This window comes from Apteryx mantelli, chromosome Z (assembly GCF_036417845.1).
Source record: "Apteryx mantelli isolate bAptMan1 chromosome Z, bAptMan1.hap1, whole genome shotgun sequence".
Lineage (NCBI taxonomy): Eukaryota > Metazoa > Chordata > Aves > Apterygiformes > Apterygidae > Apteryx > Apteryx mantelli.
Genome location: NC_090020.1, coordinates 29,067,093 through 29,086,324, shown reverse-complemented (window position 1 = coordinate 29,086,324; position 19,232 = coordinate 29,067,093). Strand labels below are relative to the sequence as shown.

At 36.6% G+C, this 19,232-nt stretch overlaps 1 protein-coding gene across 2 annotated transcripts in view; it reads left to right on the top strand.

Moving 5' to 3' along the window:
- LOC106495031 (guanine nucleotide-binding protein G(q) subunit alpha) overlaps positions 1-19,232 on the top strand; it is a 136,452-nt gene that overhangs the window by 41,544 nt on the left and 75,676 nt on the right. For both annotated transcript variants that reach the window (XM_067316157.1, XM_067316158.1), the window contains exon 2: positions 3,193-3,377. In XM_067316157.1, coding sequence (XP_067172258.1) covers positions 3,193-3,377 — 185 coding nt within the window. The remainder of the gene's footprint in view (positions 1-3,192; positions 3,378-19,232) is intronic.

The following is a 19,232-nucleotide window of genomic DNA, read 5'->3' as shown; positions in this document are numbered from 1 at the left end:
TCCACTAGGAATAATGCTGCACTAAGCAGCTTTGTTTAACTAACCTTAGTAATTCATTGGGCTCAACTCCTCTTTGTTCTGTTGTAGTTAATAACATTACTTCTTTTTTTTTTTGCCTTTTTTTTTCCTCCTCAAACTACCTTAGTTTTGGGGAAAGTATCTGAGTAAACTTCTAGGAACATACAAGTATGTGCTATACTATCACTATTAAGCAGTTTTCTTTTCACATAAATTGAATTTTTAACAGAAGGATTTGACTTCATGGATAAAAAATGCCGAAATAGAGACTTTCTTCCCTTTGATCATAATGATGTAAGAGAAACTATTAATGTGAAGTGATGGGAGTTCCTATATATTGTGCCAAAACCAAACATTTTCACTTCCTCGTAATTTTTGTGCAATCCCCTAAATATTATCATATCTGTCATTCTTATTGTTTTATCCTATTTTAGTGTTTTCTGTCCTTGGAAATTTTGCATGACTTCCTTTTTCATGACTGCTTTTCACGCTTTGCTTCTCCACACATAACACTCCGTACAGTTAAGGAGGACTAGAAATGTTCTCTTCTTTGCTGCTGCAAGTTTAACCAGAAGATTAATCTGTGGGAAGAAACAGCTTGATTCAGCACTAGGAAATCATCTTGTTTGCAAATTTAAGTATATCTTTAGATCTCCGGGTATAATTGGTTGTTCTTTGGCTGACAAAGCCTTAGTACTGTGCCACTCAATTAAAGAACTACAAAGCTGAGTAGGATGTAGACTCCTTATATGTTAGATTCTGCTTTGGTTTTTAATTTTGTTTGCCCCTATATGGCAGGCAGCTTTTACAGATTTACTTTCGAAGTACAAGTAATCTGATCTACTGTCTTCTCTAATATAATGCAGATTGCTTTATCAGCATATTTTCTTTCCAGTTGTCTGTCTTTGATTGCTACGTAAACTTACAATACAGAATTAAAAGAATTTGAGGCTTCATTTTTTTTTTAAAGCAGAGTAGATAACACCAGCGTGTTCTTTCCATCTCATGCTGTTTGCATTTTGTGATTTTGAAGGAATCTGGGTTTCCTCTTGAAAAAGCATCACATTGACCAAAAATGGAAGTCACTTTGTATTCAAATGATTTAGAGATGTTTGGTGTAAATGATTTTCTTATGCATTAATTAAAGCAGAACTGCTGATAAAAGAGTTAAACTTGCCAAAAAGGCATACTATAAAAATTTTGTGCCCTACATGTTCATGTTGAACAGACCTTCATACTAAATGCCTGACATGTATCTTGCAGGAAAAACTGGAAAATATTACAGAATTATTAAAAAACGTTTGGTATGGTGATTTATTTCACTTTATATGTAAGACCATGTGTCCATCATGTACGTTTTAGAAAAAGAGAAAAACTGAGATCATCTAAGGGTAGCCACAAGCATTTTTGAGTATGTAATAGTTCTATTTTGTGTAGGACTGTAGTTTTATAAACTCTCAAGATAAGTCATGTTCGCTCCCCTCTGGTAGATTTCAAAAGCACAAATATCTTACCTATAGCTCAGATGAATTGGAAGATATAAACTTAGCATTGATCCAGGACTAAGTATTGCCCATAACATATCACCATTTCTGCAGAGACCCTTGTTTAGCTAATACACAGTTATAGGCTGCAGGGGGAGGCTTCTGTCTGGGGCCTGGCAGCGCCCTGCAGAGATGGTCTGCGCTGCTCCTGACTGCAGCACGGGCTGAGGGGCTGACCGAAGGCTTGGTGTGGGAGCAGTCTCCATCTAACTTCGCAACTTTGGAGAAGGTTCTTTTTCATTACAAAAACAATTGTTTGTCTCCCCAGGGGAAGTAAAATAGGTCTGTATATAACACTCTGCTTGGTTTTCTGGGAAGGTGTGGGTAAGGAAAACTTGCACTGGGAGTTTGTTTTATGCATGGGGGAGATGGGGCTGAAGGTTTCAAAGCAAAGTTTTTGGTAAAGGGCAAAAGATTTCAGAGGCTTCCAGGTAGGATTTTTGCAGTGTGCACTACCTCAGAAATACTTACGGGTTGCCAGTGCAGCTTCATGCTGTAAACTTACATTGCTCTGCTTGTGAAATACACTTCTCTGATGAGACTCTTAAAACATCAGGCAAGGCGTAAGGCTCCCTTTGTCTTGGAAGCGAAATATTATGGCATGAGGCATAAAAGCTTTATAGAAATGCTCAAAATAAGATCTGGGCTGAAAGGCTGAGAAGCATGGCACTGAACAATGCACCCAGGTGAATGTATTGCATTTCTTGGAGGTCTAAGTAGCGAGGTGACCATACAAGTATTCATATGGCTGTGCAACTATTCCTTTGAGATTTTAGCTCCTCCCTATAAGAAAACAAATCACATGAATAATTTAGATAAGCCCTTCTAATCACAGAGAATGAGCCTACTGATTTGGGGCAAAGGAAAAATGTTAGGTGATATATCCTGCATGAAACTTCCAACAGGCAGATCTTAACTTTAAATTGACAAATACTCAAGAAGTTCATTGAAAAAAGTTATCCTTTGTGCTTTGTCTGAAGTATACAGATGCAAAGACATTTCAAGGAAGGAATGGCTGCCCATTAAAAAATATGAGCCAAATTTTAATTACAGCTGATGTCATCTGTTTCGGAGGTTAAAGTTTGCAGAGCTGTAATTGTTATACTGCTTCCCTCCTCCCCTCTTTTTTTTTTTTTTTTTAAACAAACTTATCTAAGGAGTTTATACTGCTGCTTATCGTAATGTCCTTAAAGTTGGCCAACTAAGATAATTTTTTTTATATACATATAAATTTCTGAATTTTTGTGATAATATTTCCCCAAAGTTAGAAGTTGTTGAGAATCTTATCTTCAGGAATGGAAGTTTAGGCTTATTACTTTCAATATGCAGCAGTATACTTTAGATATTTTGGAGTATGTTTTTTGTTTTAGTTATTAGTTTAGTTATTTTCTCATTGCTATCCTTTTTCTATTCCTATTTTGTCTTCAAATTACAAGTTTTAATTCAGCATTGGTTCAGTTGTTACTGTATGTTACTGCTGTTTTGATATGGAACTAGTCGTTGTAGTTACCGTGCAAACAGCATAAGCACTTGACACTGTTCTGCCCTGCACTGAACAAGCTGTCCGCTTTGTGCAGGAAAGTTGTGTTTGTCCAGTGACTGAAGTGTATCCTTCTTATTTGTCTTGCAGGCACAGGAGAGAGTGGCAAAAGCACGTTCATCAAACAGATGAGAATCATCCATGGATCAGGTTACTCTGATGAAGACAAAAGGGGCTTTACAAAACTGGTGTACCAGAATATATTTACAGCAATGCAGGCCATGATCAGAGCCATGGATACCCTCAAAATCCCATACAAGTATGAACACAATAAGGTGAGATTTTTCTTTATTTCCATAGCTGAAGCTCTTCCTCTTTTTATCTTTAGCAAATGTATGGAGGGTCTCTAAAAACTGTACATAGCGTATAACTTATGCTGTATTTAAAGTTTGGAAGAAAAGGGCTTCTTCCAGCTCCCTGCCCTTGCACTGCCCTGACAAAACAGAGGAGACAAGAGAGCTCCTCTTAACATTTGTCAAGGGGAGAAAGTGAAGGGCAGTCTGGTGGTTGTGTATGGCTTTAGTCATCTCTTTTCCTTTCCTCCCAGGCCATGTTATGGCCAGAGCACAGTTGAACCATTCTTGTCTTTACTAGTGCTGCTTAAGGTTTGCCATTAATATTACTTGGGAAAAAGTTCGAATTAATTGAAAAATAGGTGGGGATATCTGCTTGTGTGTAAGCGTATTATGAAACAGAATTTGACACAAGGCCTTAGGACAAGCAAATTCATTTGAGACTGATGACATCATTGAAATTTAGAAGGAGGAAAATACATTTAAAGCATTTTTAAGGTTTATCTGTGACAATCCTGACTTCTTTACAATTTTTTTTATATTTGCCTTTTTAAAGAAAGATAAGTAAAATATTTTAAGCATTCCATGAAGGCAAGTGAAATGCTTAATATTTACTTGAACAGAAGGGAGGTTTATTGCATGGAAAGGCACAAAATTATATGGCTATATCTCCCACTCCTTGCCATGGAAGTGGTACGTCTTTTGTTTGAGAAGGGTCCTAATTTTTACTGTTGATTCATTATCAGGTTAAGTTCTCTCGTGAGTGGAAGGTTCACCTTTCTTTGAATCTTGTGAAAGGAGACTTAATTATTTTTTAGTAATCTTGGATGAAAATTTTACTTATTCTGCAGGATTACTTAAGTTCTTTTATTCTAGTATTTATTTAAATGCCAGAAACTATCAAAGAGCAGGGAAATTTGTAATAAAGAAGTAAGTTTCCATTAACCAGGGAAAAGAGGATGAAATAAATTAGTGTTAGGACAGAAGTCTTTTGTGCTTAAATATATGAAGTTTAATGATTAAAATTGAATTGCAGTACATGTTTTAAGGTATCTTATTTAGAAGTAGGAAAGGTGATGCTTATTACCAGGTAAAAAACATTTTGTTTCTCCATTCAGGCCTGCCAAAGTCACTGCAGCTGATCACTCTGTTGGTGGCATAATGGTGCAGTAACCAAAGAATCTTGTGTGAGTCTGGGTTTATGCAATGGGAAGTTAGGCAGATCCTGCTGTCAAAATCGATATTGTTAACCCTCTTTAATGTGGGGGTGTTCTTAGGGTTTTTTTTGTTTTTAAGGACATTTAAAAAGTTGGAAAAACTTGTCTTAAATAGTAAAAGAGAATGTTGAACTGAACTTCCTAGTATGATTAGATGCTGGAGCTGTCTGATTTCCCTTTGCCCCTCAGAAATAAAAATCAAAGTAATTTGTATTTATTTTAAAAAATTGTATTTATGTGTGTATTTCAGCTTACCAGCTCCATGTTTTTGCTGTACATGGAGCACTCAATTTCTTAACAAACTTGAAAAGCTGGTTGATTATGAAGCACACATTTTTTTTCAAAACTGGTATTGACTGCTATTTTACTGTAGTGTCTGGAAGTCCTAATTATAAATCAGGATTTTTTTTCCTTGTTTTGTACTGCAGAGTCTATAGTTACTATTCAGAGTGTTGAATTTATATAGAATGTTTTTATGTAGTTGAAGCCAGTTAGTAAGATGTGGAGTAGCTGTATACACATGGCCAGACCTTTCCAGTTAGAGCTGTTCACTTTCTCTGTGCAAGAATAACTTTCCTGAAAGTGACAGTTTATCTTTGCACTCAGCTATTTCACAAGCATTTCCACCAGTTCTTATAGGGCTACATGTGAAATAAAGTAAAACTCACCAAATAATAGGTTCTAGACAAGATTCCTTTAAAAATTCCATCTGGAAATAGAGTGGAAAAAAAACTTGCTGCACAGTCATGCCAAACTACTGAGGACTACTTTTATGCTTTGTATACAAGGTCACTTTAAAGCAGTAAACTTTTTTTTTCTTTCTTTCTTTTTTTTAGTCTGTTGAAAACAAACTCGTTAGCCTAGCAGCCTAAAAAACACAGGAAGGGCACTTCCTATTAATTTGAATCTCCTATCAGGAAATCCTATCTCTGGAGAGAATATCTAAAAGTTTGAGTAACAGCGTATTTTTAGCACAGTACTTGTTTTTCACAATAGTTTAGAAAACTGCAGTTCAAGCTGACATTGATGTGGTTGGGCCTAAACAAATGATGGTAAACTGTCCCTTTTTTTATCAAAGTTTTCATGTTCAGGGTTAGTTTTGGGGGTCACAGTAGAAATGTTTTTGTCTTACTTAGAAGTTACTTACTTAGCCATTTTCTTAACTTTAGTAAAGAATCACTAAAACTGGGGTGTTTTTTAATCTCTAAAAGCTTCTGGAATTTGAAGGGTTATGTTGTCAAAATTTGGTGTTAAAATTTAGTGTCTGTTGTTGCTAGGGCATTGTATCAGGCAAGGCATTTCTCATGTTAAACTGCAGAATATGAGCTCTACTGAAGTTTAAGATAATGGGTCAGCGTGATCCCTTCTCTTAGGAATTTGTCTGTCATAGGAAATAGTGGCTAATGGATTGGGTTTTAGTTTCCTCTTGGTAAATGTTACTGTGTTTCCGTTACTTATTTTTTAACCAGAAGTTGTGAAGTCTCTATATGCACCTTGAGTTTCAGAGTGAGAAGTGTTTTATCAAATACAGAAGAGCCTTAGTTACATATAGAAATGTGCATAAGCAATTACTAAAATTGTTGGTCTTTGCAAAATTTTTGTGGGTGTACAGTAATAAGTCAGGGCAAGCATAGACATTCAAATTCACATTTTAAAAATCTAAAATATAGATTCATGTTTTTTAAAAATCTTTTTAGAGTGACTTAGAAGCCATTGTTTCAAATAATATAGTCCCCATTTCTCCTTTTTTATCTCTTTTACATGTCTGATATTGCTGAAGGTCGGGAGTATACCTGTACAGCTTTTTATTTTTCTCTCCCATTGTTACAGCAGTTCTGTGAAACAAATCTGCTACTCTACTAAACAACTGCCATCACAGTTACTGTTCCCTTTCAATGCAGTTTCCAGAAGACGAGTTGCCTGTTCCTGCTGAGAGACTACCAGGAAGGTGTCACTCAGTGGTGATTAACAGGCAGGAAATCCTACTTGAATCCCATGCCCATAATTTCCTGTGAGACTTCTTAAATATTCATAACAAGATACCTAATGCGAGTAACACAGTAACAGAACAGGCTAGAAGAAAATTGTTAAAGAGACTGAAAACATAAAAGCAAATCTTACTGTTGATCAGGAAGTTTGCTATAAGCTTCATGAGTGGTTCCATAGTAGAAATTGTTTCCATATTTACACCTATTCCCTATAGGGAACATTTTTAAATGGGTATAAGCAGGTATGGGAAATGTTTTTGAAGTCTGCAGTCTTACTGACATTATCTTCAAGGCAGAGTTTACCTCATTGATAGCTTATTTCTTCTTAGTCCACTGTAACATGCACATAAAAATACAGACAATAGTAAGGCATCAGCAGCAGGTATGGCTGTCGGATGACATAAATTCTTAAGTAAACAAACAGAAGTCTTAAAACCTCTTTGACCTCCTCTGTGAAATTTTTTATCGAATAAATATATGTTGGGGAAAAAAGAGCCTAGCTCATATACCTCACTTGGTCTGCAATGAGTATGAAGGATTGAATGCTGAGCATCCGTGTGCAAACAGGGCGAGGTTCTCTGACTTTCAGATGATGCAGAATGTGTGGGATTTCTGGTCCTTTATTAAAAAAGAATGATATTCTTGGGATGTTGAAACAAAGTGCTGAAGAACAGCTATTAGTTTGGAACACACATAATAAAGTGGCTCTCCAAGCAGATGGAGAAACCCGGACTGTGCCATCTGCACAAACAGTATTCTTCAGTGTCTCAAACCTGAAGCAGAGAGTTTAAAAGCAGATTGCAGGAAAAAGGGATTTATACTAATAAAGTTAGTTAGTATTCAGCATATCCTAGTACTCTCAGATGTCCTCCTCCAGGCACACAAGAATAAAGAAAAATTATCCAATAAATGGAAGCCATGCAGACAGTTGAATGCTTCTAATACTGTGAAGCTCCACATACAATTTTCTGGCAAGAAATAGATTGCCTAAAAGCCAGCCAACGTGGAAGAGAGTATAGTAAGATTTAAAGTATCATAATCAGTTGACAACATGTCTTCAGTTCCTTTATCTGAATCTAGTTTTTTTCAGGAGCCTTGATGTGAGGTAAACATTGGCTCCCCAGCAGCTTCAGGAGCTGGTTTTTTGACCATGAGCAATTTCTACCTCAGTGTTTCACAGAGAATGTTGGTAAAGACTTGCACAGCCCTACGTAGATCTCACTCCCTCCCCAGCTGCTTTTTTCCTCTTTTTAGCAGTATTTCCCTGTCAGTCACTTACTCCTCTCATGCCCAGCCTTCCTCTCTGGCGTCTTTCTCTCTCCAGTCTTATATACCTGTGACCTCACCCAGTCCTTGCCTACTTAACCTACTCTCAACTGTTTTCCTTTTCCTTTATATCTGAGTGAAGTCTTAAAAAATCATCTTTTATCTGGGTGGTGACTTGCGTCCTGGCTGCCTTCTACCAGTTCACTTATCTCCCCTCATTTGTTTGCCCTTTGGCTAGAGCAGGGACCTCTTGGGTTTGACTGTATTGCTCCAATGAATTTGAAAATTATTTGTTTCCTCTGTTACTTTCTGCTTAACTGTTTCATAGTTTGCCTCAACAGAAATGTGAATTTTGGTACTTTTCCAAAGGTAGGAAAAATGATTGTGTACCAGAGGCAAAGTAGACTAGCAGGGTTGTGTGTTCTTGTGATGAATTGAAAATACTTTTCTTAAAAATAAACATACAAATGTACAAATAAATGTTCTTAGGTAATTTTGTGTATATGAATGAGGGAGGAGACTATCTTAGCCTTCAGTTCTGCAAACTTAAATTTTTACATTTTAGAACATCTGCAAGCCCAAAAAAGTCAATTAATTACATGTTTAGGCTTACACGTGTGCTTGCAATTAATTTTGAAAGGATTAGGACCTTGGTTATGGAATATGTGTGCCAGCTACAGGATATTGTAGACATACATTTGAAAACTCCATGTTAGCTACTTTTTGCAGTGCAATAAGATTCCTTCCTTCCTCCTTTTATATTTTAAGAGAAGCTCTTTATTTTTTAAATATAACATTTTAAGTGACTAACTGCCCTTTGCTAATGGGAAGTGATAAGTACATACAAAAGCATGTGCGTGGGATGTGATGTCCATGTTTTATCTTTCCAATTCCACCATTTCACCACTTCTGCTAGTGTGGCGAATGGGTGGTGATAATGCTTACGTACAGATTCCTATTTTATGATCGCTCATACAGCGGTTAAAGGACCATAGCAGGTTCTAGCATTCTTTGTTTCTTTTCTATAACTATTCTGTTTTACTTCAGATATGTTTGTTGAGTAGTTATTTTGCTTAGAGAACACATTGTGTTGTCCAAAAGGAAACGTCCATGTCAGTATACCCTCTGACAAGAAGAACGTGAAAAACTCTCAGGGCAACATTTGTGTGTAACAGGGGTTTGGAGTTTATTTCAAGGTAATGAGTGAGCTTTTGTGCTATTGGAATGATTCTGATGTCTTACTTTATTAACAAGAGAGTTGTATATAAAATAATGATATGTAAATATATATATATATAAAAATATATATAAAATGTATAAATATAACTACATATATTTTAGTAGAGTAAAATATTTAACAGTAAGAGTTTCCTAATTATTTCATTCATTAGTACAAGAGATGTGTTTAGATTATCCAGCAATTATTTTTGAAATAACTTCAGATTATTAACTTTTCTATGAAACTCTAAAAAAATTCAACTATGTTCCGGTTATACTATGTAGAATTACTAAAAATTCTTAAAATCTCGTGTCTTCATTGTTCATTTCTACAAACTCACAAGATTTGCCTAAAATAAGATTTACTGCAATGTATTAAGAAATCTTCAGCTGAAATGAACCATTTTTTCTGAAGATTTTGTCAGTCTCTCTTTTTTTGTTTGCACTTCCTATGTGGTAAAAGTCATAACATCTGAGATGCAAGAAAACTTCCTCTTGTTATACACTTCAGCTTTGGTTTAGAAAATTGGCTAACGTTAAGCAAAAGAGTTGTAAAAAACCCCAAACAATATATATATTGTTTTTATATATAATATATATATGTGTGTATATAAAATATATTTTTATATATCATTTTAAGTGAGTTTGGGTTTTTTTATTATTATTGTTTTGTATTTATAGTGAGATGTATCATCTTATAGAAGTATTCAAACAGTTACTTTTATTCTGTACTTTCTTGAAAGCTGTTTTGTGTTTTTTCTCCCAGATCAAAGTCTGTATAAAGTCTGCCCATTAAAGTTGATTATATATTCACACTTCAAAGTCCAAAGCCACGAGTCCGATCACATGCCTACCTGTTTTCAGAATGTGGTCCCATATACCTTCACACTTAGGTTTTTTATTCACTTTACTGTAATTTTAAGTGACTACCTAAAGGTGAGGCATGAGACAAAGGTGCAGTGTTTTGGTTCTGGAAAATGAGATTGGCAAAGGAAAATCCAAGCATGACATGACTGGTGTTATGTTTGAATTTGAGTATGAATTATGTGCCAAGTAGTTTGTTTGAAGATGTTCCTGTATTTTTAGATATTTGTTCATTTATTTATTTTAAAATACAGCCATTGGTTTGAGAACATGTGCTGTCTGTTGGCTGTACAACTAGATAAATAAGTGCTTTTAGTGCATGAAGATGTTCTTTGCATCTTGCCTCCGGTTCTTGTCCAGCTATTTTTTGGACCACTGAACCAAGTGCTGCCACTTGTGCAGGTTGGATGAAAGAGTAAGTGTCTATTACTGGAGCATAAAAAGGCATTGGGCACACCTGCTTCCTTTCTGGACTCTGGTACGCCATATGATGGGTGGAGAAAGCGTGGGGACATGCTGGGGGCAAGAATGATTAACACAGTGTCTGTGTAACCCTGCGGAATCCCATGGTGGTTTTTGTGATGCCAGTTGCACCACTTTATGGCCATTTTGATGTTTGTGTTTCTATTTATCCAAATAAACTAAAACACTGGGATCAAAATTATTAATATTAGACTTTAATTTTGGTCATATTTTTGTGGACTGTCTCGACCTAGGAAAGTCTGATTGCAAACTTGTGTTTCTAACTCTACCATCTGTAGGGCTGCACTATGTCATTTTACATTTGTAAAATGTGAAGATAGAGAGATTTAGAATAAAGTAGAAATTAGACTTTTGCATGTGTGCTTGTGTTAGAGTCTGTTTATTTGATTATGATTATTTTTGAGGTAGTCTTTACTGTTGCTTCTGCTCAACTGGGTGCTTGCAATTGGAGAAACATGGTAGCACCAATCATTCAAGGATCCTTCAAGGATCATTTAAAAGAAGAATCTGCTGAGTACTAAACAGACATTTAATAGCTTTTACACCTTCAGGGTTCACTAAATAATCTCTCAGACTATGCTGGCAAGTTGAAATTGTGTAGAAACAGGATTTGTGCCCTGTCTAAGTATTTTAACAGGTGTTCTGACATAACAGAACTTTTCTACAGTGTACTCCATAATTGCTGAGTGTAGATGCAAATGTAAGATCAGTTGTTAATTTACTTTTTCAGGAAGTGAAAAGAATATTTAGTTTGGATTGGAAGGGTGGTTTGTTTTGTTTTGTTTTGTTTTTTTTTACTGTCACTGATATTTATTAAGGGTAGGAATCATGATGATATTTCATGAAACATGCCAGTTGTATGTCTAAACCAAAACATCATATGTTCATATATCATTTGATAATAAAACTGAGGCCAGAATAATCCATCGTATCAGCATCTGAAAGCTAAACTTACTTCTTAAAGGCCCATGTTACAACCAAATAGTACAGTTCTTGTGTAATTTAAAGCTTCTGAAACTTGTTTTATTTTGTTTTTTTTTAATGTCATTCTCAAAACCATGTAATCGGATAAAATTGTGTCTGTGTGCATGCATGTGTGCTGGGATGGAATATTTTTGTTTGTTTTGAAAAGCTTTTTGTATATATTTTTGTATATTTCCTTTGATGCCCTTATACATTTCTTTTAAAGCTGGTTTCATTCAAACTCTGGATTGAAAAGGACTTTGGAAAGCGGAAATCTTTTGCAGTAAGGCTTCCATTACTTTTTTCCATGAAACCAGAACTTTCTGGGCTTCCTTTGGTTCTTTTCCTCCTTTGCTTTCTCTGTCCCTCTGGAACTTTTCAATACTGCCATGACCTTTGAAAAGTTAAAACAGTAAAATAAAGGATTGAAAATAAAACCACTCAGAACAGTGCAAAAGTATACTGGGTATTATAAATTCTCTTGCAGTCAGTAGTCTGCAAATAGAAATAAGAAGGGCAAAGGAAGAATAAAATATGGTGACATTTTTCAAAAATATTTTGTGGAGCTTTTAATTTAGATGTGCAGTAACAATTTGGGGAAGAAAACTTCAACATTTATTCTCTCCTTAAAAAAGGCTGGATTTTTTTTATTTTTTTTTCCAACCACCTGCCACTTCATAACTGGTTTGTAAAGCAGCTCTTCTGTAGCTAAGAAAAGTTAACTGTTTCTGTGGTAATAAGGTAGGTGCCATCAGTGCTGCGCTAACACATCACTAAAAGATATGAAGAGTGTTTGAAACATAGTGTATTGTGTGGAGTACAAAATGGAATTTTATGGAAGAGAAAGTTGGAGTTACTTATCAGGGCATGCAAATTTGCTCTTAGGGGAAGGTATTTAAGGATACACATGAGGAAATTGAGGAATACATGAATGGACGGATTTTTTTCAGGGGCTGCAAAGGAGTCTGTTGCACAATGAGACTAAGTGAGGGATTTATGCAAGAACGAATATAGAGCCTGTAGGTAGTTTCTAAGGACCATTGTGAGATTTGGAGGGAACATGTCTACTTGTATGAGCATGGTAGTTGTAGAAGCATGTTGCTTCTCAGTTTCTGTAATGATCCTGCATTGTGTATAGTTGATTCACTGCTTGTGAACCAAGCTTGCCAGCTCACAGAGAGGAATCTAAATCTATAATAGTGTTTTTTCCAAGCGGAGTCTTGGAATTTTTTGAACTTCATCTATGGGTGGTTGTGGTGCCACTGATCAGGAAAACAAATCTTGCGGTCTTATTATTAGACTAATTGTGAAAGGCCTCATTTCAAACAAGAAGTTCTTTGGCAAGGCAGTATTTATAAATAAAACCATTCTAATCGGAGAAGGGCATGGCAGTACAGCCTTGTAGCTCACGTCCTTCTTCTGTGATAAACAATGATATGCCCCGGCTGCCCTTGCCAGAGCGGGGTAGTCATCCACTGCATTGCCATTGCAAAGTATTTGCAACAGCAACTCCCTCCTGTGAAAAATTAAAGAGTTTTTCTTTGTCTCAGAAAAGAAATTTGCCTTCAGGATGCAGTTTTAAGCGCCGAGAGAAGCAGGAGCTGGCTAGCTAGCTCTGTTGTTTCCTGATTCCAGTGGAGTGTGTGTGTTCTCGCTTGTATGTCTCTGCCTATCTGTCCCTTTTTGGATGCTCGTCATCTTTTGTGGTCTTCCTGTAGAGCTTCCTGTGTACTGCTCTCTGATGATACCGTATGAATCAGCAATGTGGGTGGTGTTTTACCCATCTGATAAATAAGAACACTGCAGCAACAATATTTTTAATATTTCTCATTGAAATCAGTCTCAATCAGAGAAATACTTTCTTAATTTGCACTGGGGATGCATTTCTGCGATCCAGTAGGGTGGGGTTTTTTTAATTTCTGCCATCTATTGACTAGGATATACAGTAGAAAGCCTTTTGTGAATGCCTGCCAAGCAGATGTTATAACTGTCCGGGTATACTGAAACAGACACCATCTACAGAAGCCTTGTCAACATAATATGGAATCAAATTGCGGCTGTTCAACAGTGTAATGTAATTTTTCATTGTGTCCTGCATTACTGGGCTGAACTACATGAGAATTAGATTGTAGGGTTCCTTTCCTCTTGGGAAAGGAATGGAAATTAGATTTCTCATATGAAGCTATCCCAGTGAAAGGTAATTTAAATAAATATACTTTGGAAAGGGTTTGGCCGAAATATATGTATTCGTATAAAGGGAATGATAGAACTGAGACGTAGGCTGAATTGTTAAGAACCTACTTTAAAGGTAAGGGTTAATCCTGAAGATAGTTTTGTCAGTAATGCTTCTTCAGTGTTTACATGGTCTCGTTAAGTCATTATTCTTTGAACATGACATAGTTATGTCTCAGCAGGGTGCCAAATAAGTGTTTTCCCTTAACACCCTTTTTTTTTTTTTTGGCCATACTAGATTTGGCAATTAGATCTCTTTCATTGTATTAGGGTTTTTGTTTGTTTGTTTGGGGTGTATGGGGTTTTTTGTTGTTGTTATTTTGTTTTTTTAAGTCTTTAACCTTGGGTATTCTCCATGTCTGATCTTGTGCAATTGTATTTTGCTCTAAGTGTTTTGAGTGTAAGATGAGTAAAATAAGAACTGCTAGAATGCTGCTTTTTCCCTGGATCCTGTATTCCTATTGAACATTCAATATTTCTGAAACTTGAGTTTCTGAGGAGAGTCTTAATTTTCTCCAGCAGTATGGATCATGGAATTCACCCCACGGGGTCATGCTTTGACATAGTTTCATATAGGTGGACAAAATGAGGTTAAGGTGGCTTTGAAATACAGGCTTTCTGATTTAATAGAATTTCCAAACACCCGTTTTGCAGAGAGAGGGTTATACCAGCTGCAGAGTTCCAGAGAATTTTAATACAGTGCTTATTAAAAAATAAGTACTCCAAATGACTGGGGAAGCAAACAGAAAACAGTGTCGTAAGCTTAGGTCTGTAGTTGGTGGTTTTGTACAAAGTACAAAACATCCCTTCTATGAGCTATGTGTAAAGAAGGTGCAGTATCTCTTCTTATGAGAAGCAAAAATGTAATGCATGCTTTTACCATGAAGTAATTTTGACTCAGAAATTGGAGTTCATAGATACTTTGAAAGGCTGAATAAAATGTGCTTAACCAGAACCCTACCACACCCAGAATACAGACATCTGTATTCATCTCCATCTCCTAATTATGCCTCAGTGCATCAGCAGATGAATGTAATGAAAGTAACAAGGATAAATCTTTGCTGTTATGTTATGTTACTGGTGCCAGCACTGTTACAGTTTATAAATAAAATCAGTAACTGAGCAAAGCATTTTCTTCTGCACTGTGTATAATTTTTTTCTCAGCACAACCAATTGTAGAATAAGGGACTGGCTTGCACGTTTTAAAATGTTTCTTCTGTTTTGATGGAATCTTGCCATTTTGAGTGTTAGTCTGTGCTGTATTGCATGTTTTTACAGCATCCTGCTAAGCAGCAGCCCAGTGTTGTTAGCGACCAATGGATAGTACTGAAGTATTAATACATTAACTTTAAAATGAAGAATAGTGCTGGAAGAGTGTTTGTAGCTGTTCTCCAGAGACTACTCATGTCACACTTTTCCTGCACCTGTTCTTGAGTGCTGGACTGTGGCCCCGTCCAGTGCCCCAGCCTCTGCGTCCTTTGCCCCACTTGCAGTAGCACCTTCAAAAGGAGCTGTCACAAAATAATCCAATGTTTGATTTGCAGTGCAGAGTCATGAATGGAGAGTAGCCTGCCCAGCACATGGATTACCATGAGCTAGAAAGTCTCTTTGGAGCTAGGTCCTCTTGTCAGTGTGAATGAGCTATGGTGGGCTGTAGTAGGGATCCTGTGTTCGATCCCTCTCTCTGTCACTGACTCATTATGTGGCCAACAAGAAAGTCAGTTTTACTAGAAGTGTTGAATATAGTTGTTAAATCTGGATAATCCAATCTAAATATCTATAGTAATGCCTTAATTTGTTTTACTTGCTTAATTTACTTAATTTCAATAGCTAGCATAGCTGCCAATAAGTACATCAGTGCAGCATATCTAAAAACCTAAATATGGATTTTGGATTTGATCCCACAGCATTTAAAAACACGTTACTGTTGTTTACTTTAAAGATATAAAACTTTAAGCAAATGAATTTGAATATGACAATTGTCTCTTTCCCCCCACCATGCTTTTTCACTTCCGTGTAAAATAAAATTGTTTCCTCCCATTATAACATTGTTGTACCAAAGTGTTAATCATACTAGTTTGGGGTTGCTTCAGAACCTGTGCAATTGCAGAAGTGAATGATGTGGAATCATGTATTGATGGCTCAGCGCTCTATTCCACTGTGCTGCCGTATAGAAATACATGCTCTGCATGTACAGGAGCTGGTTCAGACAGCCAGCTGCAGAAGTTTTGGCTACATGCTGCCCACTCCCAACCTCTGGATCATCACGCTTGCCTCCAGTCCTGTGCAGTATTCATCTTATAAGTGTATGGAGGTGTGAGCTCTGAAGTAGGAAAAGCAGAGTAGTATCTCTACTACAAGATCCATTAGCAGCTGATGAAAGTTAGGGCACCCTGATGATGCTGTAGCTTAAATGGGAGTAATGCCTGAAGCTAAAAACTTTAACTGTCAGGAAGGTATAAAGATGATATATCACTCACTACCTTATGCTTAACTGTCTTTTCCCCTACCGTCTAGCTTTATCAAGTGCTTTGTTGAATATATATTGTTTGGCTAGCTTTCTGAATTTGACTTCAGCCCTCACATGCAGCAATAAAGCATTTTAGAGAATGTCAGTTAGTCAATACCAGACTTTTTTGGGGGGGGGGGGGGCTAATTCTTAATGTACATTTACTCATTGACTCCTTAGATATTGCAGATAATTAAATATGCTTTCTACTGGTTAAGGCAATGAACAAACTATTTTCCCTGAAGTAAATCAGAAAGCAGTATACCTGCTGTTAATGTGAGCAAATAAAGTTTTATTGCCAGGTCTCATTTCTTTATTTAAGACTTTTCCCTTTAATATACAGAGGTAAAGAAATACCGTACATTTTCATCTGCATTTTGAGACTGAAGGTGTAAACTGTTACTCTCTCCAGAAATATTTTTATATTCACTAGTCTCTTAACTGGAATCTCTCACATTGTCAAGGAGTTTTTAACTTTTTTGCAACTTGGTGGCAAAATTGCTTTTAGAAAGTGAAATTTCATATGCTAGACATAAAACAGTAGTGATTAAGTATAATTCAACTTGTAAGTAAGACTATTTATAAAGAACTTCTGAAATACTTCCCATTTTAATATTGGCCATATCAAAAACAGGAATAGAGATGCTAACTTCACAAATGGAGTTTTTCTCTGAAGAATCACAAGACAGACTGCAATAACTTCCTTTTAATCTGATGAAATTAATGCTGCTTCTTATGGCATCGGTTCTTTTAAATGTTTAAAAAGAAAATCTCCATTCTCTGCTAAAATGTTTCTGACGGCATTTTAAAGCTTTTTTAATAGCTTGCTAATTGTACTAACAGTTTCTAGACCCAAGGAGAAGCTTTGCATTGTTCCTTTGATGTCAACATTTTTATTTCTAAATCTGTATTCAACAAGGGGCCTCATAATTCTGCTAATTCTACTTACAGTGACACTCTTCTTTAATTTTTTTAAAGATTAGCAAATCTGTCTTCTGTGATAAGCTCTCACAAATGAGTCCTAATTTTGGAAATTGCCGATTGAGCATACTCAATTTGTAATAAATAAATGCTAATGCTTTCCCTCATCATGCTCCTTTTTTCCCCGCCTTACCTTCCCTCCTCCTCTTTTTAATGTGCTTCCTTTTTAACCTTCCACTATCACAGTTTCAATTATATGAAAACAAAGGGATAGATTTCGCAACTGAATAGAAATCAGATGTAACTACAAGACAAAACTTCTTTTCCAGCTCTCTTAATTGAACACTGCTAACCAGAAGTGGGTTTGTGCCTGAGAGATGGACAGTGAGAGTGCAATGAGTGTGCTGAGAAGATTCCCCTTTTTAATTGCACCACCGCCTAACTCGGGTAGCAAGAGCCTGACTCATTTTCCTCCACCCCATCTGTGTTGTCAGGGCTGGTGCGCAGTACGTATTGATAGAGCATGTGACTTCCATACAGATAGTAGTCACACAAATGTAATCTATAGTCCATAGGTCAGTTCAGTTTGATGTACTGACAAGGTGGGGTCTGCAGGGCAAGCACAGTACGCTGCTGCTTGCTAGGAGAAACACCCAGCCCAAGAATCACCCATTTCTTATTTAATCTGCAGTTACCTCCTTTTGCTTATGGGGGCTTTATTAACCAGCACCCCACCAGCACCACAATGCAGTTGTCTGTGATTCAGCTGCTGCGTGAGTTGCATGCAGTTAATAGGACAGGATAGTTTACTCTTTCTCCCACAGGAACCCCTTTGCTTCTGATATTCTTACTGATTTTCTGTTATGGGAGTTATTCTTGGCAGTTGAGAAGTATTTAGCCATTCACCTGGAAGCCCCAGTACTTGCCTTTCAGGTTGGAAGGGGATGGTCAAAGGCTTTCCTACTCATTTACCTCAACAAAACAATGAAGATGAAAGATGTAGTTGAAACTGTAAGTAACAACATGAGGGCTCCTGCCATGTGTTGTCTCTGTAGGCAGGCTGCCCCTTGACATCAGTGTCCCTCCAAGCATGCTTCACAAGTCTAGTGGAAGCCATCGTGTAAAAATCTTTTTATAAAACTGTAATTTGAACAAATACTAGAGGAAATCTTTGAACTTTATAGTATGAATTGAAGTAGATTTGGCCCGTAGTTATTCTTCTTTTTCTTCCCTGAAGCTTTTCGTGACTCAGCATTAATTATGATGAGTCCAGTGGTTGTCCTCTTAATCATCTTGATGAGCACTTGCTCAAACTGATTATTCACATAAGGATTCATGAACATGAATGAAGGTTGCATAATCAGGCTCAGTATATTTGAAATATTTAAAGGGTGGATCTGTAACTGATTATCTTCCTCTCCCAAAATACAGGACTCATTTGAGTCTTCCTTAGAGAGGACTAATTTTTTTTTTTTTTTTTTATGCTTGGTGTTAGAGCTGGATTTCAATCCTCAGCATTAGGAGTGGTGTCAGTTAAAAAATCTCAGTTCAAGAACTTGGTTCACTTCAAGGAATTTGTAGATTTGTCTTGTTCTCTGGTCTGTGTTTACTATATTGTAGCCAAATAAAATTAGGAAGAGTTGTTCTTTGCTTCAGACCAAAGCCAGCTGATGAGCTGGATGAACACCGTTTTTTTTAAGATACTGCCCATTTCCTGAGGCTTTTTCTTGCTAAGCCAGTGAGGAACGAGAATTGTTGATGTTACTGAATATCTTGTTTATTAAAATGAAAAGTTAGGGTGGAACAAATATCCAGAGAACTATTGGCACTTGTAACTAATTGAAATTCACTTAGTGTTGTCTTTTACAGTGGAATATTGTGTGGCTTTGGTTTGACTCAGTATATTAAATGCGTTTTTTTCCTTAATCTTTCAAATTCAAGGCTTGGTCCTTATGCTTGTGCTTCTTCTCTCTCTCTCTCTCCCTCTTTTCCTTTGTCTGTACTACCCAAGAGGGGGGAAAAAATTAGCATCTCAAATCAAGAAGACTGAACTAATTAATTTTAGTCCTCTTCCAAGGGCATAACTGCTGAAACGTTGTTTTCCTTTTAAGAGAGGTGCCAGGAGATTATAGGTATGTTTACTAACAGTGGGGTCTGCAGGGGCATGTGGGATGGC